General features: G+C 53.7%; 7 protein-coding genes across 7 annotated transcripts; 3 read left to right on the top strand and 4 right to left on the bottom strand.

The window, feature by feature from the left end:
- Positions 1 to 541: 541 nt before the first annotated feature.
- On the bottom strand, positions 542 to 1,528 carry Z517_10372 (uncharacterized protein; the record flags this gene model as incomplete). Its single annotated transcript, XM_013423984.1, has 2 exons — positions 542 to 655; positions 722 to 1,528. 2 exons carry the CDS (start codon positions 1,526 to 1,528, stop codon positions 542 to 544), a joined length of 921 nt encoding a protein of 306 aa, XP_013279438.1.
- Positions 1,529 to 2,132: 604 nt separating this feature from the next.
- On the top strand, positions 2,133 to 3,379 carry Z517_10371 (replication factor C subunit 4; the record flags this gene model as incomplete). The annotated part of the gene is made up of 4 exons (XM_013423983.1): positions 2,133 to 2,224; positions 2,276 to 2,596; positions 2,647 to 3,069; positions 3,157 to 3,379. 4 exons carry the CDS (start codon positions 2,133 to 2,135, stop codon positions 3,377 to 3,379), a joined length of 1,059 nt encoding a protein of 352 aa, XP_013279437.1.
- A 1,478-nt stretch (positions 3,380 to 4,857) lies between these two features.
- On the top strand, positions 4,858 to 5,820 carry Z517_10370 (uncharacterized protein; the record flags this gene model as incomplete). Its single annotated transcript, XM_013423982.1, has 3 exons — positions 4,858 to 4,938; positions 4,996 to 5,137; positions 5,204 to 5,820. The coding sequence occupies 3 exons, from the start codon at positions 4,858 to 4,860 to the stop codon at positions 5,818 to 5,820; spliced, it is 840 nt and encodes a 279-aa protein (XP_013279436.1).
- A 1,386-nt stretch (positions 5,821 to 7,206) lies between these two features.
- On the top strand, positions 7,207 to 10,451 carry Z517_10369 (uncharacterized protein; the record flags this gene model as incomplete). Its single annotated transcript, XM_013423981.1, has 2 exons — positions 7,207 to 7,353; positions 8,739 to 10,451. The coding sequence occupies 2 exons, from the start codon at positions 7,207 to 7,209 to the stop codon at positions 10,449 to 10,451; spliced, it is 1,860 nt and encodes a 619-aa protein (XP_013279435.1).
- A 567-nt stretch (positions 10,452 to 11,018) lies between these two features.
- Positions 11,019 to 13,238, bottom strand: Z517_10368 (uncharacterized protein; the record flags this gene model as incomplete). The annotated part of the gene is made up of 1 exon (XM_013423980.1): positions 11,019 to 13,238. One exon carries the CDS (start codon positions 13,236 to 13,238, stop codon positions 11,019 to 11,021), a length of 2,220 nt encoding a protein of 739 aa, XP_013279434.1.
- Positions 13,239 to 14,766: 1,528 nt separating this feature from the next.
- On the bottom strand, positions 14,767 to 15,967 carry Z517_10367 (uncharacterized protein; the record flags this gene model as incomplete). Its single annotated transcript, XM_013423979.1, has 2 exons — positions 14,767 to 15,098; positions 15,154 to 15,967. 2 exons carry the CDS (start codon positions 15,965 to 15,967, stop codon positions 14,767 to 14,769), a joined length of 1,146 nt encoding a protein of 381 aa, XP_013279433.1.
- A 4,381-nt stretch (positions 15,968 to 20,348) lies between these two features.
- Positions 20,349 to 21,344, bottom strand: Z517_10366 (uncharacterized protein; the record flags this gene model as incomplete). The annotated part of the gene is made up of 2 exons (XM_013423978.1): positions 20,349 to 20,440; positions 20,498 to 21,344. The coding sequence occupies 2 exons, from the start codon at positions 21,342 to 21,344 to the stop codon at positions 20,349 to 20,351; spliced, it is 939 nt and encodes a 312-aa protein (XP_013279432.1).
- Positions 21,345 to 21,617: the final 273 nt, after the last annotated feature.

Below are 21,617 nucleotides of genomic sequence, written 5' to 3'. Positions count from 1 at the left end.
GTGCATAACGAGAATGTTGTGTGGGCAGGTGGAGCGACAAACACACAGCGCGTCCGCATCCGAGGGGCTTTTAACTCGACGAGAAGAGCCAATGAAAACGTCAGGATCCAGGACACCAACGCGCGTAAGCCCAGAGTTTTTCCAGTTTGTCGCAAAGCCTGCACGGTTCAGGAGGATGGTCTCAGATCGCATACCGGGACCCAGTGAAATATTGTGCTTTTGTTTTCCATCCACTTCTCAATTCGCTCTTTTCTGCAACGCCGGATGACCTCGGGAGAGCCACGGGTTGCGGCTGGTGGAGACCAGTTCACCGGTTTTCCCAAGGCTGTTTGTGGCTGTGAACACGCCAATGACGAAGGAGGCTGCCATGCTCGCTTGGGTTAATTTAAAGAGAGACCGCTCAGCCTGGTCCATAAATGACTCGAACGCCGGTGGACAACACGGAAGCAGTTGTAGAAAGACAAATCTGCCTTGTATACCTTGTATGCCATGTATGCCTATCGCCCAGGATCCTCCGACACTGTACCCTCGAAACAAAAGCCTACTCAGGGGTAAACAAACAACTTGCCATCTCTTCAATCCCTCTTGGGGGCCGTCCCAGGATTTCACCGATCAAGGGATCAACTGTCGCTGTCTCCCCTTTGGCGATTCCATCCTGAATTGCTGTTAGCACCAATCTGGTCGAACGGGAAAGCCAGGCTCGTTGCTCTGAAATACTTACATGCCAGCCACTCCAACTCTCCACAACCCAGAAGTTGTCCTCGGGCACACTTTTCTTCTCAACCTTGTGATAGCGTTCGGCTTCCTCTCTGCCCACGATGTCGACTTTGACTTTGCGCCCGGTGTGCTCCTCGACCAGCTTGGCGACATCACTGATGCTGGTTGCTCGTGGACCAGTCAGGCTCAATGTCCGACCGAGATACTTCTCATAATTTTGGAGAATCTTTGCAGTCGCTTCCCCCAGGTCATCCCATGTGACCCAAGCCACTGGACCATCGTTTGGAATGACAAATCTGATCTCGCCTGCGTCGCCCTTTTTGAATTTTTGTGATTGAAACCCAGCGTAGAGCCACCAGCTTTCTGCATAAATCCCCTCTCTCACAATAACATATTGCAGCCCGCTTTGTGTCAGATATTCGATAGTCCTGATATGCGCTTGCTGAACACCCGCTATGCTGTCTAGGCCGGTCTTGCCGCCAAACATCAAGCTGGTATAAATCACAGTCTTTACACCAGCCTGTTTAGCTGCGTCGATTGCAGCCTTATGATGGAGCCATCTGTCGACACTTGGCGAGGGAAACGAGACCAGAAACAGAGCGTCGGCACCTTTGAAAGAAGCGGCCAACGAGTCAGGAGACGTGAAATCGCCATGGCGGATCTCGATGCCGGCATCACGGGCAACAGGGGATACTTTGTCCGGATGGCTTGACGAAATGACCAACTGTGATGGTGGAATCAACTTCTGGCGTAGCAGTGTATCCAAAACTCGGGACCCCAAATGTCCCGTAGTTCCTGTAAGCACAATCATTGTGTTCTGTTTATACGCGATCCCGAAAACCTAATGAGCTTATCGTGGAGTTTAACAAACAATTGAGTGTAGTGAGTGTACTTGTAGAGAATTGATGACCTGGAAAGTTCTCCACAACCACTCGAGAACCACACGATGGCTCGAAATTTCTGGATTAACCACGAACCTGTCGTCCCAGAGCCCCAAAGCTTTGCTTGGTAATGACGTTTTCAGACTTCGGCAGATGTAGTCCGAGATAAAAGGTGCATTCGCTAGAGGAGCGATCTCATTTCGAACAGCAACAGGAAAAAGATGGATTATTCTCGTGAATGTATGCCCTTTCCCTGCAGCTCACCAAGGCTGCAGAGCTTCGCTTGTGCCGTGAAATTCACTTGCCTATGAGGAACTCGATTCTCAGTACTCGGAACTTGTAGGGGAATGACTGGCGGCTGTAGAGCTGCGGAAGCCCAGACGAATCAAGATGGTGGCCCCGCCAAGCCTAAGCAGCACTTAACGCGTCCCGCTTGACGCGCCTGGCATCCTTATGAGAAACTACGCTGCGTGCTGTTTTCATAATCCAATAACCCGCACAGCAACAAAAACACAGTATTGTCAAGTCATAACAATGTCGGGTCAAGCTGAATCATCTTCTGCGGCAGCGAGAAAAGCTCTCAATGCTGCTGGCAGTGGTGCAACACCAGATTACGAACTGCCATGGTAAGCCATTCTGACCCAAAAATCCGCAGAGCAGGATTGACCGACTTGAAGGGTAGAAAAATACCGACCTGTCTATCTCGACGACGTTGTTGGGAACACAGAGATCATCGAACGACTCAAGATTATTGCAAAAGATGGAAACATGCCGCATGTCATCATCTCTGGCATGCCGGGAATTGGGAAGACCACATCCGTCTTGTGTCTTGCGCGGACACTTCTGGGCGACGCATACAAAGAGGCCGTGCTGGAGTTGAATGCGAGCGATGAAAGAGGTATCGATGTCGTCCGGAATAGAATCAAAGGATTTGCGCAAAAGAAGGTGACGTTGCCACCTGGGCGGCACAAATTGGTTATTCTTGATGAAGCCGACAGGTATGGAGGTGCCTGCCGCATGTTTACGCGAGTCTAACTTGGGAGTGTAGCATGACACCTGGGGCACAACAGGCGCTGCGACGAACCATGGAAATCTATTCGAACACCACCCGCTTTGCATTTGCCTGCAACCAATCGAACAAGATCATCGAACCTCTGCAATCGAGATGTGCAATCCTGCGGTTTTCCCGTCTGACGGACGCGCAAGTGGTGAAGCGCCTGATGCAAATAGTCGAGGCAGAAAAGGTGGAATACTCCGAAGATGGCCTGGCTGCTCTCGTGTTCAGCGCAGAAGGAGACATGCGACAGGCGATTAATAACCTGCAGAGTACGTGGGCAGGATTCGGCTTCGTCAGTGGGGACAACGTCTTCCGAGTCGTCGACAGTCCGCACCCCGTAAAAGTCCAAGCAATGATCAAGGCATGCTGGGAGGGCAAGATCGACAGCGCAGTTGACTCGTTGAAGGAATTATGGTATGTCATACATTTCTGATCATTGCGGGCTCATGTCCGACAATGTGGAAAGTCACAACTAACCGGCATGGGGCAACCCTAAAAAAGGGATCTGGGATACTCCTCACACGACATCATAAGCACTATGTTCCGCGTCACAAAGACCATCCCCACACTCTCGGAGCATTCGAAACTCGAATTCATCAAAGAAATTGGATTCACGCACATGCGCATTCTCGAGGGGGTCCAATCTTTTCTGCAACTGAGCGGGTGTTTGGCCAAACTGTGCAAGATAAATATGAAGCCGGAGCTGTTTGAGGTTCCAGCATGAAGGACGAGCAATTAATTGACGGGACGGCAAGGGGCGGCGGCACCAGCGGTGTGCTGAGAAAAGACGTCCCAGATGCCATCTTGGCACTTCCAGACCGACACGGGCGGAGACCCACACTTGACTCTTGAATGAGAATAAGGACTACGATGTATTGCTTGGCAGGCTTGTACCGAGCCCAGCCAAGCTCCAAATCCGCCAATCTTCGCTCCAGTGCTGCGGGCATTCAGCGTTGCCCCTTCGAGAGGGGCTCGACGGTTACTCGGAAGTCGGGGCCCAGCCACCGATTGTCCGATCTGAGTAAGGGGAGGTCAATTCTTTCTTTCCAGCTTTCCACGTCATCACCTACTGATTTGTCCCCTTCGAGGAAAGCCGACGTCAATCACTCTGAACCCCTTTGGTTGATTTGACTGCTCTCCGGGCTACGAGTATGTTGCTAAGTGATAGTTCGGGGAGGTTGCGGTAGCACAAGCAGCGTGACGCGTCAGTGCTATTGGCATGTCAGTCGGGCAGACACAGACTGTCGGTTGAAGCTGGAGATTGCCCAGAGTCTACGGACGAGCAACATACGAGGCCCAGTGCCCCTCTCGCTTGAATGGAATTTTGAATGTGCCGTATTTCGAGGCCTCAGAACCAGGGCTGTGATGGCGGCGAGGCCTGAGGGGTTTGAGGCTGAGGTGCAGATGAAGGACCGTTGACCTGGGACTTTCCCCAGGTCCGCAAAAATAGACACGAATCAAGATGGACCTTTTAAAAACCGGACCTTTGAGCATTGAGTTTAGCCCTGATTGGGCGTCACGGGGGCGTGTACGAGGTACCTTGGCCCCGAGGCCAGATAGAGGGATGGAGGGATGGATGAGCCAAGCCAATTGATGTAGCCGACTCTGGAGGCCGTGCGAGCCTGCCAGGCCCTAGGCAAGCCTGGCAAGCCTGAAAGCAATTGAATGTGCCTGCGCTAGGCTCCAACAGGCCTGAAAAGGCCCTAAAGAATCAAAATTTCCCGGCCATGGCTTGCATGACGCGTCCTTGTCTCCGACCTCCGTTCCTTGCACTAAGAGGACTCTAACTGTCAATAGCTAGCAGTCTCCCTTACCAGCCACTGAATCCCCGTATAATGATGCTAAGTTCGGACTTCCAAGAAACCGCTTCCAGCCATGCGGTAAGGCTGTGCGCTCCACCCCTGTTCCCCCCCAACCCTGCGATAATCCAGAGGCCGTCCCTCGAGTAATAAGGTGACAGACAACAAACGCATGGCTCGCCTGAGGCTCGTTGCGCCCTACGAGATCCCTATATCTTGCTCCTTCCCTGCCACCTTGCATTGCTGTTGCACTCTTTCAGCGCCCCTGCCACAACAGACAAGCCCGTCTTTATCCTCCTCAACATAAGTCAGTCCTCGACCGACATTCTCAGTCGATCATACTTTGTACTCATTTATCACCACTACTTAGTACACGCATATCAGATATCCATTCTCATCCAGTATGAAGTCTTTCGCATCCGCCGTGCCCTTGGCGGCAGCCCTGTTCACCACCTCCGCTCTCGCATGGCTCCCATCCTGCTCGGTATGTCCTGCGCACATGGTCTCTTGTTAAAGGGTCTTGATTCTAACAAATCTGCAGTGGTCTGACTGCATGGGAAGCTGGGATGGCACATCCTGTGACGCCTCCAGCGGCTGGGACTGCCTCTGCTCCAATCAAACCGCCATCGCTCAGTTGAACACCTGTGTTGCAACATCCTGCACGAACACCACCGATCAAGAGGGTGAGTTGCCTATCACCACAATAAGAGCCAGGAAATAAAGTTCATCGAGCTGACACCTGAATATAGCTATCTATGGCGCTGTTGCACAGCTTTGCGCCAACGCAGGCGTTACAGTCACCAACTCTCAGCAAGCAACATTTAGTGCTACCTCTGGCGGTTCGGCCTGGCCTTCTCAGATCACCGCCGGCCCCGGTTTCGGTCCCGGTGGTGGTTGGAACTCGGATCAGTGGTCAAGCTGGATCTCTGCTTGTTCCACTGGCTTGCCCTCTGCTCCCAGTGGATGGGGTGGCCAAGGTCCATGGGGTGGCCCAGGCTCCTGGGGAGGTCGTGGAGGTGGTCCTGGTTTCGGACCCGGTGGCTTTGGCCCCTGGGGCACTAAAGCCAGCGGTGTCAACTGCGATCAATGGACCACCTGGACTGCTGGCTGGGGTCCTTTCTCGTCGTGGACCGGTACCTGGTCCGGCTGCAGCACCACCACCAACAGCCCTATTCCTGCGACCATCACCACGACCGTCACGACTGGCGGCTCGACTCAAGTCATCACTGGCACAACCTTTGGTATCCAAGCCGTGGCTGCTGCTACCAGCGCCTCTGACTCGGGCAATGCCGCTCCTTCTCTTCGAGGTCTCAGCGCTTGCGGCGCTCTCGTGGCGGCTATCTTTGCCACCATGATTGCTCTGTAATTGCACTTCTGGAAGAGTTGCATTCTTGACATGGGCCACCAGAATATTTCTGACACCCACTGCATTTGGACACGGAGAAAATGTTACACTGGGACGGTCAGGGACACGAGATTAATGACTATTACCATTATTATAGGCATTCATGATGGATTGTATTGTTACTGGGGAGTTTCAAAGTTAGTCCATATCACTGTGACCGACACGAGAATGAAAACATTGTGCTCCTAAGCATTTATTCCATGACTTCGATTTCCCTTGTCACACCACGTGAGCTTCGAATGTCGTTACGAGGCTGCCAAGAATTTCACTCGCCCATCAAGTTCCCAGTACGTCATCCTTGATCGCTGGAGCAAAATCTTGGTAGTCCAAGTCACATCAAACACCATGAGATGCGCTTGGTGAGTTCAGAGTGCGAGCCAGGCACTGGTTGTATCTACGAGGCAGCAAGCTGAATGCGAATGCAACTGCAATTCGTGGGGGCGAGAATGGTCGCTGCCTGATATCTTCAGGTCACCTGCTCCTGCCACATTGAATATCTCGAACCACTAGCCACCGTGCTACCTACCACCCAAGTCAACTTCTTTCTGGCTTGGTATGATCAAGAATTTCCAACCCAGCTGTTCATTAGACTCGCCCTATAATCCGACTCTTTCTGGGATCCGAGAGATAAAAAACGTCCTCATCGCACATCGTCGCCAGCCATGAAGACCGTCAACACCCTTCCCCAGCTTCTTGCCTTGTGGTGTATTTGTTACGCCCACAGAGCCTGGGCTCAGGATGATGTTGATGCATGCGCTGTAAGTGAACCAAGTGTTGTTGGGGCTTAGGGTTCCATTCGCTAAGATGTCCCCCTTAAATAACAGCTCGCTTGTGTCGCGAATGTCAATGGTACGAACTGTCAGCGAAGGTATGTTATGTGCACGGAATTCCGTGCCATGTGCAGGTAGTGGTCGACTCACGGGGTCGTGGCTAACGACAGTGAACAGCGAATGGTCGTGCCTGTGTGCCAACAACATGTACATTGAGAGGCTTAACAACTGTACCGTGGCTTCTTGCAACGCTACGGATCAAGAAAGTCTGTACCCCCGTACTGGTGTTTCAATGCTGCTATCAGCCGGATACTGACCACTTGCAGTTACGTATTCTGCAATTGCTGAGATATGCGCCATATTTAGTGTGCCTGTGACTGTGAGTCTTCCGTCTTCACTTCATCTCCGGCATCTCTTTTTGAGAGCGAAGATCTATCGGTTTACTTGTAGACTTTGTCAAATTCGAGAAGCAGTGGCACTTACCTGTCTTGAACAATAGATTGGGCCTGAGGCTACTGTTTCTATTTCGACATCCGATCCTTTGTTCAGCACCGTGGCGATACCAAGCCAATCGACCATGCCTCCCGCAACAACTCCCACGCCCTCAGGTGCTACCGGGACACTGCTGTCGACAGGTAGTGCAAGCACTTCGACCCAAGAGCTTTCGGCCAGTTCTGGCACTTCTACAGGCTCGACAGCTTCCCCGTCGCAGTCGTCGAATGACGTATGCCCATTTAATCCACCTTCGGAATGGATGTTAATCTTGGGCGCGGGAATTGCAAGCCTTGTGAACATTATCTCGCTTTGACGCTGGTAGAACAGGGACAGGGATATTCCAGCTGAGAATTTCGCCGATTTGCTTCGGCAAAGCTAAGAGAGTCAGTCCATCAGCTTCCAGAAGCGAAATCACTGGCGGTCTGCTTTTTTTTTCGAGCACAAGAGCAGCGGTTCATGCAGCGTTGACCCGCTTACACAGGGCAGCCAATGACCAGGTTGGGAGAGAAAAGAAGCTAGTGGCCCAACGGTACCGGAGAGGATCGAAGTATTATCAGCGAGCGGCTAGCCCTGCTTCTTAGGGATTGCCCTACAAGTATTTCGTCCCAAGTAGGGATTTGCGCAGGATCAACCCCCTTTAACGACATGAAAGTTATGACATAAGAAGGCACCAATTTGTCAGTCTGAGTTGCTTCTCGAGAGATATCTAAAACTGCTTGTGGCGGACCTGACACATACATGTATCAATGAACGGCCGGAAACAGAGCCTTCCGAACGATGGCCTCAGTCCTTGATTTCATGTCGAACACACGGTTTGAAGAGGGAAGGGAGGCACGCCAGCGGGTGACATTGGGGTGCTCAGGTCGTTGCTCGATAATCGTTCCCCTTTTTCCTCCCCAAAGTGATGCCCAATTGCCTATCACCCGTTGTGAAAGTTTATTAGCCCTAGCAAGCCGCCCCAGGGGAGCAAAGGCCGTCTAGCCCCGTGGGCCACATTACGGGGCGCAGGCGACGAGTATTTCGGAGCGAATTGGGCACCATGATCTGCGAACCCATGCCTTTTTCTCAAGCTAAAGCCTCTTTGAGTTGTAGTTGTAGGGATTTCCCAATCCTCGCAAGTCATTTATACGAATTGGGAGAGGCGGAAAGGACATCCCGACGTGGGATGCTCGTTAGCGATCAATAGAAGGTAGGGGGAGAGGGCGGGATCGCTTGGGCCAGATGGTGCTGGGTGGTGCGAAGTGGCTCAAACTTCGTCAAACCAGCTCTGGAAAGTGAGGGAAACTGAACCCGGGAGGCATGGTGGCACAAAGGTCCATATAATAGGACGAAAGGATACGGAATAGCCTCGAGTCAGCCTGCGTAGGGGACCAAGAGGAAAGATTATTCCCTTTTGTCTCTGTCCTGACGTCCTCTTCCTCGAGAACTCACTATTTTGAAGACTTGGTTTTATGAGTTGTATTGTCGATTCACCCAGCGTCCACGTCGAGAGCGCAGAATGCTGCGCAGGCGGTTGAGTGTCCAAAGCAGCAGTGGTAGTAGCAGCAGCAGCGGCACCGTGTTCCTGCAGAATCGAAGCCCAGCAGAAATTCTAGGGCTCCTTCTCTCAGCAAGCGCCCACCAACCGCAGGCAGCATCAGCACCGGAACTCCCCCTACCAGAAGCACGTCCGACACGCCCGACACGCCCGACACGACCGACCCTCACCCCTTTCCACTGCCCATCCACGCCTGCGCCCAAGTCGCTGCAACTACTGCTGCTGCTGCACTATCCACCATCAATACCGACACCACGGAGCCTGCATTCTTGGACCACGGCCATTTATCACCGCGGGCGCTTGAAAAACAACCTGTCAGAGATGCAGATGGACTAACCGCAGAGATTCATCATTCCCATGCTCCATTTTCAGACCCGCGATCTTTGACCTCATCCTCCACCCAGCCTGCACCTCCTGCCGACTACCTCCTGTACCAACAGAAGCCGCTTCCCCTTCCGCCTGCACCTTCACAAGCTCCTAGTCCATACAGAAGATCCTTCCTCGAAGTATTACTGCCGCGTCAAGGCCAAAAAAGAACCATTCCGGCCGACGAGCGCTCTGCTACTTCTCGTGTCCTCAATCCCATCAACTACGTCCCTCGTCCTACTCCAGTGCGAGTCCAGCCTCAACGACCCCAGCTTTCCACCGACGTGGGTGCCGGTGTTCGCGGTACCGGCGACGTCCATACTCTCCTCAGCCTTCCCGAACAACGTCGCTCACGTCAACACTCTCCCACAGACCCCATCGTCGAGCACAGTCCTCATCTGACTCCAACCGGTGACAGAACTAGTATCGGTCTGCCTTCTAATCAACAGCGCGGTAGCACTTTCTTTCCCGAGCCTCCTTCACAAGGTACCGCCGGACTGATGGTGGACCTGGAAAAACAAGATCCCAGTGGCCTCAAACCGCCTGAACGGGCACACACAGTACCTGTGTCCAAATTCAATGGAGACAACGGGACTGCGACGCAGCAAGCATCCTCTGTGTTGGGACAGAGCTATGGTGTCAATCCTCTCGACCAGCCCTTACAGCCTCCTCGGCGCATCACCTCCCACAAGTCACTGAGACGAGCACAATCCGCTGCCTCAATACACTCATCTGCATTTGGCGGGAGAGCCTACACAGATAGCGGCCATCCTCCAAACACGGCATCTCTAGAAGATGTTGAACGGGGTATACCGAACGGAGATGAAGACAGCGACGTCGCCGAGGAGCTCGCTTGGGGTCCTTCCCACCCTTGTTTCCCACATCTGAATCCACACGTTCCAGTACACTCCCCTGAGTACACCGCCACACGCATAATTCGTATCCGTCGCGACTGGATGGTGGTGGGCGACCTCGCCCCTACATTCTCGAATATATATCCCGAAATCCTCGACCCTCTAATGCAAGAACAAGAATTCCGATATGTAATAGAACACATCAATCAAACTCTCTGTCAAGCGTACGACCCTTTCTCTGCGTGGAACTGGTTTGACGGCATCATGGGTGTATTAACAGGTTGGCTCTGGGAAGATTTTCGACCCTGGGGAATAAAAGGCGCTTTAAAGGGGTTGGAAGAGTGGTTGGAGGATTGGAATCACACGGTCGGCGTGCGAGATGGTGTGAAGATTATCCCGCTGAGGAGGACCGGGTACATGAATCTGGACATCCAGATTCCCGATCCCCAGGTGAGAGTCGTCGCGGAGGATGGGGAGAGTCAAGGTCCTCGACCCGAGACACAGGGGAATGGGCCTGCGATTGCACCGCCGCAGAGTGCAACTATTGGTGCAACGAGCAAGACCCATTGATGACTCGACTGCGACTTTACGAAAGAGCGGACCAGGGAAGGGGAAGTGTCATGGCGCCATTGGAGACGCCCGAAAGGGAAACTCGTTCTTTCTTTTGTCATACTCATGTCGTGCTTTGTGCATATTGGACATATTCCAGGCCCATCGTGGGCACGTATCACAGGATTGGGGGGCATTTTAGCGAGGGTTTCAGCAAGGCGTTTGAGATGTCTTTTTCCAAAAGTCCCCATGAGCATGGGCAATGGAACTGGAATGTAAGAGCGGGTCCGAAAAAGAGACGTATCTTGCGATAGCGGCGGCGAACAAAGTGTTGGTCGGTCGGTTTTGTATTGTTTACAGCTCCCACAAGACAATGTCAGTCCGAGGGAAACGGGGTTTTGCTTAAAAGGTGACTCTGTCTTGATATCAACATGTACAGCTACAGCTACTCGATGGATGTGAAAGAAAGATTGCAGCTTGGTTATTACTCCTCTTCGTGGATCCTTTCTCTCTTGTTGTCAACGGACGTAACAACAGAATTGAAAGAAAGGGATATATATAGATAGATACCCTGATACTTCGTTCACCCTATCCATCCATCCTTGGGTTTGGTAATGTCGTGGTTTCATCTGTCTGTCCATCTATGTCTCTCTCTCTCTCTCTCTCTCTCTCTCTCTCTCTCCCCTGCGCGCCGACCCTCTCTTCTTCAAGGTTATTCCTCAAAAACTCGTCGACGACACCCCTGAAATCCTCGGCGAGGTACGGCTCGAAATACTCCCTGAACCAGTCCTTGGCTGCGTCCCACAAGCCCTGAAGGCCCGACAGGCCCAGGCCCGAGCTCGAGCTCGAGCTAGAGCCCGTCTCCCGCGACGTCGTCGTCGTCGTCGTCGTCGTCGGCAAGACCCCGCGGGTGTTTCGCTCGCGCATGCGGAACCGTTTGCGGTGCACCTCGACCCCCAGGTCGCGGCACAGCAAGTCAATGTAGCTGCGGGCCTCGAGGAGTAGTTCTGGCGCCCTGGCGCCGCGGAGCCCGTAGCGCCGTTCCTGGAAAGCCTGGGTGAAGCGGATCTCGGCGTCGGCGAGACGGTGAAGGAGGTCTTCGTCGTGCTGTTGTCGTCGTCCAAGCTTCGGTCTCTTCGAGGACGGCGGTGGCAGTGGCGTCAAGGTGTTGAATCGGTCAACATCGGCCCTGTCGACGAGGGGCATGGGCCGGTGCGCAAACAGGTCTTCGAGCCACGCCACGGCCCAGAGCGCGCCGATCTCGGATGTCGTGGCCGTCTGCGCGGACGAGATGAAGCCTGCGAACGCCAGGGTGCGGTCGTCGCGCGCAAAGTGCCTGGACGGGATGATGAAGCGATACAAACCCCATCGCGTGTGTGAGAGCACCCGGGTCGGATCTTGCGGTTGAGCCGGGGGTCGGTTCAACGTCGCTGGGAAGAGGTTCCGGATCTTGTCGTCGTAGAATTCGAGGGGTGGGAGGGCCGCGTCTGCTGGTGTAGCGGGAGCTGGTTTGCGAGCATCATCACCACCACCACCACCACCATGACTGGACGCTAACAAATCTGGGTCTTTGGTCCTCGTGGTGCTGCTGTGGCTGCTGCTATTGCTGCTCAAGGGCACAGGGAGCCCAATCTCTGCTGCTTCCTCTGGCTCGAAGAAGTCCAGGCCCAGATCCCAGCCGATGCTCCATATGATTGCGTCAGCCGGGAGGCGCCTCTGCCCCTTGCCCTCCTCATCCACGAGGATTTCTCTACCTTCGCATTTCAGGGGTGTGGCGCGATAGACGGTGAGTTTGTTCGGGTTGTCCTCGTGCAGGGCGTCGAGGAACGGGTGGCCCTCGACCACCAGGCTGAGGTAGGTGGTGTAGAAGAACAGGGACTTTTGCTTGGGCTGGATCTTGCGCGAGTTCTGGCTCCGCCCGTAGTGGATTTCCCTCATGATGGCCCAGCTCATGAGGCCGAAGAAGGCCTGCACGAGCCAGGTGCCGAGCACCCAGCGTCCCGAGTGCAGAAAGCCGTACCAGAAGCCGCTGGTGCTCCAAATGGATGGGGTGAAGACGGGGAAGAACCGGGTCAGCGCGACCGCCAGGGGGTTGGGCTTTGCGTCCGGGTGGGAGATGATCAGCGGCGCGCCCTGGTCTGAAGGGCGAATGAGCCAGTGCACCCGCTTGTGGCGGGCGAGGAAGACCGAGCATGCCTCCACGGCCGACTTGCAGGCGCCGACCACGACGACATCTTTGACAGTGGGGTCCGCGCAGATGCGCACGTGCACGCGGCCCAGGTCGCGCGAGTGGACGGTCGTGCCCGTGTAAGACGAGACTGGCACCGGGATCGGTCGGGGCTTGGAGTAAAGACCCGACGCAACGACGAGCTTGTCACACTCGAGGACCTCTCCGATCGCGGTCTCGACGAGCCATCCAGGTGGCTGAGAGGGCGCTTCCCGCCTAGTGACTTTGACGACAGTCGTGCCGAAGCGGATCTTGTCGTAAACGTCGAACCTGCGGGCGTAGGCTTCCAGATACGCCTGTTCTCGGGCTGCCGGAACCAGCGAGTGCCACGGGTAGTCGTCATCTACCATCGACAGGTCCGAGAGCTCGTAGTATCCATTGGGAGCCTGCACCATCAAGCCCGGGTACTGGCGCTCCGTCGTCCACACGCCACCTGGGTCCCCTGCCTCGTCGAACACGATCAATTCGAGCGGTCGCCCGAGACGCTTGCAGACTTGTAAATAAGTCTTTGCGGCGACGAGGCCGGCGATGCCAGCGCCAATGACGATGACGCGAGTTGGTGTTGTTCGCGGCGCAGACATGGCTGGCGGTGGAGGTGTCGAACGCCTCTTTTTCCTCGTTGTTGCACCTCAGGTCGATCGATGTCTCTTGGGGCGCGAAGTCGCCCGTCATCATCAACATCTTTCCTACCGTGATCCTCGTATATGGACTCGACCGGAACGTAATTGGACGCCTGACGTTTGCCTGGTTGTGGAAGCGACGCGGAAATACATACATACATGACCTCGTTGGCTCTGTTTTCTACCCCCATGTCAGAAGGAGACGTGATATGTCGGCTGTCCAAGCGGATTTTCTCTCCAACATGGCTGGATGGTGTGAGGTAGGTAGCCAGTAGCCTAGCCCTCTGAGAAGTGGCTGAGACTAAAGGGGGAAAAGTGAGGCTTGTTTCGCAACAACAACAACACCAACTCTTGAGCTTCCTCCTCTTCTCCCTCTCTCCCTCTCTCCCTCTTCATCCAGCATCCAAATCAAGTTGAATTGTGTGCTTGATGTTTTCTGACGTGGCATGGCGGAGGACGCAGGCGAGGGTTGCAGGCAGGCATTTTACAGGACAAACGCTGGTCGATGAATCCTCGCTGGGAAGACAGTTGTTGGTTCGTAGGTGCGTTCTTGGAACGAGTCCCACATTGACGACTTTTTTGCGACCTTGATTGGCCCCTAAAGCAGCAATTTTCTCAGAGAGTAGAAAACCGTAGCAAGTGGTGAGGAAGAGGGAGAACCTGTGAAAGTCGGTCCGGTTCTTTGCCACCGCATCACGAGTGGTGGAGAGGTGTGCTCTCTATATCTTTCTTGAGAGCACTTCCCTGTCTCGGTCTTCTCATTGGGTCTTGGACAGATACCACAGCCACACATTATCCAGGGTAAACGTGAGGCTAGATCAACCCCTGAGTCGATGACAATGCAAAAGGACAAGGTTCAGTGAGTGGTCAGAGTGAGGCTGTTGTTTCAAAAAGCAAGGGTGCGATAGATAGACTGGTATACTGGTCCTCAAATGGCTGGACCGTCACTCAATTGCACCACGCAGTGTCCACCTATGACTGCGAAACAAACCACAGGGAACTGCCTCCGAAGCAACAATCAGGAGCCTTGCAATGCTTCAGAATCTGCGGTTCTCGTTCGAGAAAGCCCGAAAAAAGTTACCGACCAACCCGACGGTAGCTATGGTACAAAAGACTTCCTCCTTTACAAGCATCGAACATCAAGCATCGAGCCATGTAAAACAAGATCAGATCCAAAAGGGGCCAATAAAACAAAAAAAAAGTAGAATTCCGCCTGCCTGTTTCCGTGCTTTTTTTCCTTCCCCCACCCCTTCAAAGGCCTTTTTTGCTGTGAGCCAGGATTACCGGTTCTCACAATTCGTAGTCGTACATCATGCAAGTCGAAAAAACGTCCTGGTCGTACAAATTCATGTATCATGAAGAAAGAACGAGGTATAATTCATCAGGTGAATGAAAGGCCGTTGCCCACAAAGGAAAAGGGTTTCCAGTTCGTAATGTGTCGTAGAGTCGTGGCGGTAGAGAATCAGGATGGTGGTATTGAACTTTGGTCTCAGCCGGGGCTCTCGCTGGCTCGTCGTTTGAGTCCGCCATGAGGCAGAAGGTCGAGGCAGACTGTGAAGATGTGGACAATCTGCTCTTCCCAGATGCCCATTTCAAAGTCCACGAGGCCGTATTGCTCGAGTTGATCGCACATGCCCACCAAGTCGTCCATGAGACTGGTTATGCTGCTGGCCGAGAGCATGTCCACGGGTGGTCTCTTGCTTCTCGCGGCCTCTTCTGTGATTTCTCTTTGTTTTTGTCCCAAAGCCTCCCAGCATAAGTTCAACTCTCGCCAGAAGTCGACGCGCTCTGCATGCCTGGTCTCGTCGTCATGGTGCAAACCTGGAGAACAATTAGATTTGCTTGCGCATCTCACTCATCAAGGGATTCCACTTACCCAAAGCAGCCACAGAGCTGACGAGCCACCGAGTGAGAGCGAGCAGTTTCTCGCTAGCTGCCGTTACTCGGCCCGCAATGATCGCGTCGAAAGTGGCCCGCAGCTGCTGATGGTAGTCCCTCAGACTCTCTTCAAGGGCCGTTTGAACGCCGCTCAGCACAGCCGGTGCGTCTGCCTCCTGTTGCTCCATCACCGGAAAATCGACATGCCCAGTGGCATAAGATTGAGGCATAGATGGTCGAGGTGCAGCCACATGACCGAAGCTACTCTGCTCCGCTTGAGAAGTCAAGTATTGAGCGGGACCAGAACCGAGGGTTGCTCCCGCGTGTTCGCTCTGCTGCATGTATTGGGGAATTGCAAATTGACTAGTCATCACCTCGATTGCCGTTTGTCGCTGCTGGAACGGAATGCTTTCGTAGAGCGCTTGTGGTGCTACCGGCGGAAGCATGGCCGAGGGCGCATACTGCGCAAAAGGCTGGTGCTGTTGCTGTGAGGGAGAGGCTTGGACCTGTTGCTGTCTGGAGGCCTGCGACAGATACGCAGGTGAGTATTGCATCTCCACCCCTTGCATCGGGCTGCTGCTCTGCAGATGGGTGCTGCCATACTGCGGGTCTTGGTACCCGTAGCCAGTGTAGCCGGAAAGATACGGGCGCGTCATCGAAGATCTGCCAATATCTGTCCTCGCTGGCGTGGCTGGCTGCGCAAACCTGTCGCCCGAAGGTGGGCCCATGGCTTCTCCTGGCAGAGGGCGCGATGGCGCCTGTGACTGGTATGGTGGTCCATACTGGGTGCGCCGACGGTCACTGCCGTCCATTTAAGGAAGACGGACTCGCCTGTCGACGCCAGGTTGACAGCAACAGTCCCGCGCCTTCTGAGAATCGTATGCCCCCGAATTGATATGACGGACCTGGAAGGACAGCCTCCTCCTTGACCTCGGATGCCTCTCCTTTCCCCCTCGCCTGAGTTCGTTCCCTCATACAACCACTGAGAGGCGGAAAGAGGCAGGAGGTCGATATCGGAATATCGGCAGAAGACTCTGTGTGTCCGGGTTTCGTGGGTCGGAAAGTTCGGGACAGAGAGAAGTATAAGATTTGGGAAAGTAAAGAGTTGACACCACCTCTATAGCTGCGCAGAGCCAACCACGAATCCGACAACAAAGTGCGAAAATGGTTTCGGATTACCGCCTGCTCCAGATACTGTGGGATGGACCGGCGGATGCAGCGCCCGTGGTTGGATAGTCAATCGCTATCCTGTTCGTGCTCGAGAGTCGAATGTTCCGGGCGCAAGTCGTTGGGGTCAAACACAAATGAATCCTCGGCGACTTCCGCCGCACATATAGACGTACGTCGCGAATGGTCTCAGGATATGCGCCCTCCGTATCAACAGGCAAAGAAAAACAACGTCGAGTTGATCCAAAGGATAGTGGGGGGGGGGAGGTTTAGTGGCGTCAGAAGGGTGGATAGACGGAATGAATCGAGAGGTCAAGACACGAACGCAAGTACATGGAGCAAAGGATCGTACGAAAGAAATAGTAAAGGAGCGTTCGGTAGCATAAGAAAAAGAAGAAGACCCAGGTACCTTGGAATAGTGGAGGAAACGCAATGTATACAAAAAAGAGGCCTGAAGTGGTGCAGCTGCCGTGGCAGGCGAAAGTGCGCACGACTCAAATCAATAATAAACACTTTAACCAAGGAGACTTGGATGGGGAATGGCGCAGATACCGCATGGCAGTAATCGATGGGTCGCTCGTTCCTGGTACGTCAAAGTCAACTCCTCCCAACGCGGCCGGTGATGTCGTTTTTTTTTCCCACCCAAGATCCAGTAGAGCAAGGCAAGGCGTTTCCTGCCGGGTGTCAAAAGAGAGAAAAAAAAGTCTTTTGAAGTGGGCAGCGCCACAGGAGGACAGACATGCCCACCCGCGGCCTGGGGGCGAATGCCAAAAGGGTCCCATTTCGAAGAGGCCAGCCTGTTGGAGGTCAAGGGAGGTCCATCTTCTGGGCGTCGGGTTCGAGCTTGAGCAAGTAGTTCCCGCCCGATCTGTTCGCTGCTGTAGGTAAAGGTAGGGCTTCAGACAATCAAGCTGTCACTTCCAAGCAGGCATTGGCGACGGTGCCCAAGGTTCATGGATGCTGGGAATGATGACACCCTCACAAGCGTCAGGATTGATGACCCATGGGCAAAAACCAGGCGAAAAGAACGCGTCTGAATGGGCATGACGTCCCCGCCAGTGGATCTGTTCCAGGACCTTTGCAAGGGGTTCGCTAAAGGCCGAGGGGGCGTTCTCATCAAGCGCAAGGGAGCTGGACTAGCCACTGGTCTGACAAGGCTTGCATCTTAGCCTGCCACTGGCATCCACCTGCCGCTGCGCCAGGCGAGATTTAGAGTGTGGCGCCCGAGGAACATCAAGCAGGGGGAGCATGACACCTGGTTGGAGCTCAGACTTCCAAACCGTCCGCACCACAGCTGATCCTAGGCTCCAGGATTGGTTGCCCCGTCGTGGCCCTGGGATGCCGCGCAGGTGAAAAAGAAGGCCCAGACGATGCTCTAGAAGCAGCTAATGGCCAAGTCGACAAGTCCAAAAGTGCTCGGTTTCAGCTGGGCTGGTACTCGGATATGTATATCAATTGGCTTTATAAAAGTGTCGGGGGCACACTCTTCAACGCCGCTGATTGATCCTCGAGAGATTACCACCGAAGCCCCATCAAGTTGGACTCGGGGGATGTGTTGGTGTCACACAAGACCAGTGGTCAGCTGTACAACCGCCGTTTGACGGATGGCACCGTCGTCGAGGATTCGAGCAATGCTCGGATTGCACCGCCGCTGTGTGCACACGATTCCTCCGGTCAGAAAATCCTTTGATCAAAACCCAAAGTGTGATGGATGTCCTGATTGACGACACGAAATGTGATCTCGCAAGCGCGTGAAAAGCTCTCGTGTCCTATCGCGAGACGCGTTTCCTAGGTACATAGTGGTCGGAGGGTTCCGAACAGAATCACAGTGTATACACTGTAGTACCGTTCTGGAATGCTTTCCTTTGCCTTGGAAATCGTCCCAATGGCGAGTTTATACCCAAAGGCAGTTGTCCGACTACGTCGATGGAACAAGTCAAGGGCATTGTTCGACTCTATCCCGACAGTGACCTGTTGGCCGTGTACGAGTACGTTCCTCGATCTAGAGGCGTCATCGAGCCGAGCCTCGTCAGCCAGTCGGATGGCAACAGTGGTAACATCGACCCAACGATCTGGTGAGCTTCCAGCTGGCGAAATGTACGTGATGTGCCTGTGTCAGAGACAGATGCATTTCAAGTCCCCACGCCTGACCTGTCATATGGTTGCTGAAGCCACGTTTGCTTCCCAGACACCCCCCCCCTCTCTGTATTGAAAGCACGTCTTGTGAGACTGTTTGGTTTTTGGTCTTTCCACCTCATTATTGGGATTACAATCTCCGTGTCATGCAAATAGTTCGAATCAAGGCGTCCACTTGTTGTTTTGGCTCCAGTTTTCGACCCTTGAGGCCGGACCTGCAACCGTACTCGTGTGCATAGGTGCGGACGCGACAAGGTGGCCTTGGGACTCTCACGCCAATGATATCTTTGACACAATTTCAGATGCATTATTGGCATACCCGTGTGACAGCGGTCGAGTGGGAACAAGGAGTCCTGCAGCATGCATGTGTTTCACACCCGGTTCCCTGGGTGGCTTAGGTTCCTGAAGATCTCCGCAACCCGACAGGAACATCGTACTTTTCTAAATGGAATTCCTAAGATTGAACTCATTCCGACCTGTGGCTCTTACTGCCGAGCACGGTCTAAACGGGTTCAAGGCATGGCGGTGGTCATAAACGCCGATGGGTATCTTCATTTTGCTCTTGCGGGGTTGACTGATGGTATATTTCCGAGCCGCACTGGGGCTGGGATCATCTTGGAGACTCCGTTTAGCGTGTGGCTTAGAGGGCGCGTTTCAGCGCTTCGTTTCATGTTCGCTGTGGCTCGGTCCTTGTTGACATGTACCGCACTTCGACCACAAACAGTTGGTCCAGTATCATGACGCGAGCTGTAGCGACGCGGGTTGAGCGAGGCTCGTTATGGTCATTTTCCCGTCGGTTTGGACTTGGAAAGCTAGAGCGGCGAAGTCTCATTTGTGAATGCGAGCCTTCAATTATTGCTGGCGGCCACTCGGCGGAATCCCCGTGGTGCTTATGGTGAGGGTTCGAATACTGCCCCTCTAGGTATGTACCCGTCAGATTTTGGCACATGCGTTTCAGGTCAAAAGCAGGTCCTACCTCTTTTCTGGAAGACGAGTTCCGACGCAGCCTCGGGGCAACGAGCCTCCCAAGTCCCCAGCAACGGCTCCACTGGGCCAGGATGCAAACCATTCGTTCTATTTTGCGAAGTTGCGTGCAGCGTGCAGGGCGTGAAGCTAGGCTCAGATGAGTGCTAGTGACTCGACATGTGCAAGTCACTCTTCCATCAGGCCGAAGTCTTGCAAAGGGATCTGCCGGAATCTCGCTTAAGGGATCACCACGACGGTGTCGGCTGCAGCCTGCAGGATATATCACGGTCGAGTCGCTGGGCATCTGACAGCTCGCTTGCAGGACCGTTGAGACTGTCGACAGACCCTCTTGGTAATCGTGAGATTGGTGCAGTCAGAATCAAAAGGGCAACCAGCGTAAATGGGACCAGAATTGGTGCGACGCGACACGCCGGGGATCAGAAGAGAAGGAAAATGCATCGATCAGGATGGGCTCATGTATCGGGAATCAAGGCTGAGGCACGTGAGGACCGCCATGATCAATGCCGGCCGCGTCAACCAATGCACAATGTGTCTGCACGAAGTCGTGTCTGCATGTGTGTTACTCTGCCTACAGGGCTGACAAGGTCTTAACAATGCCAATTCAGTGGTTTGGCACCGAATTCCGTCACGGAGCATGTCGAGCCGTTGTGCCAGATGGTGAAAATCCAAGTCCCAAATTACATGTTACTCCTCCTTGGAGCCACGAACCAGAAGAGCTCTGCCCCAGGTTGAAACCGTAGCAATGACCACAGATTGGAGGCCACCCCCTCTTGCGATGTGTACCCGAGAGGATCGTGGTCTGGTTGCACAAGATCTGGCATGAACACCCAATGTACACGGAGCACTTGATACAATGATGTACAAGAAAGTACCACTGAAGTACCACTGGCGCGTCCCGACTCCTCACCGTTTGACCCAAGCTGGCTTCTTCCGTGCCTTGAGTCGACCTGGCTTCTTGCGTTCGACGCGTCTCGGGTCCGAAGTAACACAGCCGGCTGGATTAAGAATTAGAGACTGCGAGTGAACACAAGCTGGGAGAAAACTTCGCTTACCTCGTCGCAGAGCTGGCTTTAGTGCTGGTTCGTGTACCAGCAGAGCCTTGGCAAGAGCCAATGTGAGGGACTCGGCCTGACCGGTAATCCCTCCACCAGATACCAATGCAAAAACGTTGTACTTGTCCATTCTTTGTGTGATCTTCAATGCCCACAGTGCGCTCTCTCGGTCGTGAGGTCGTGGGAATGCTTGTACGATGCTGCGTCCATTGACCATTACGTCTCCAGTACCTTCTACCAGATACACCTTGGCCGAGGACTCTTTCCTTCGTCCTATACCGATAGACCTGCCATACTCGTCGATTTTACCAGGCTTTGCCTTCTGTATCTCTTCGGAGCCGGGACGTCGGAATCGCGTCAGGATTTGCTTCACTTCCTTGGGACAATATCTGGGATGAATCTTGTTCAACCGAGTCAAAAGAACCAGCACTTTTGAATATTTTGAAGCAGCCACCTGTTCGCCTGTTGAGCTTCGGTATTGATTTAGCTTCAGCCAAGCAGGCCGCAGTATCTGGTCTGGAGGAGCTGTTGGTAGCGATGCGTGTTTCTTGACGAGTGATTGTAACAGTAAGAGGTGATCGTTGAAGACCGGAGAGGCTGTGAAATAGGAGGGAGACCGTGGAAGGATTCGAGCAGGAAGAGATGTAGAGTCGTCAATGTCTATCTCGGGCGCAGCACGGATCTGAACCTCTGCGGCAGAATGTGTTGTCGTAGAGAAGCCCTGATATCTTCCGAGAGGCTGGATCCATTGACGATGAGCTGTCAATTGGATTTTGTCATGGAGTCGACATTGGCGACAGATGAACGAGATGGTGGACGGGAAGGCCCGCGCTGAGGGTCGCGCCATGTTCAGAGGGAGGTGTTTCATCACCTGCTGAGAAGAAGACTCTGACAGATCATGGCTTGCAGATTGATTGCCTGGAAAAATCCAGCGCAAACCCAATGGCACTTCGTGAGAGATGAAGTTTGGTGAGGTTGGAGCTTGGAGATCGGGCGCACATTCCGCCAAGCCTTTTTAGGAGCCTGCGCTGCAAAAAGCGGGAACTTATGACTGACCTCAAAAATTTGTTTGTGACTTGAATTTCGCTTGCCTCACGACAACTCTACAACCTCCATTCCA

Source organism: Fonsecaea pedrosoi, assembly GCF_000835455.1.
Source record: "Fonsecaea pedrosoi CBS 271.37 unplaced genomic scaffold supercont1.7, whole genome shotgun sequence".
In the NCBI taxonomy this organism is placed as follows: domain Eukaryota; kingdom Fungi; phylum Ascomycota; class Eurotiomycetes; order Chaetothyriales; family Herpotrichiellaceae; genus Fonsecaea; species Fonsecaea pedrosoi.
This window is presented reverse-complemented; position numbering and strand designations above follow the sequence as displayed.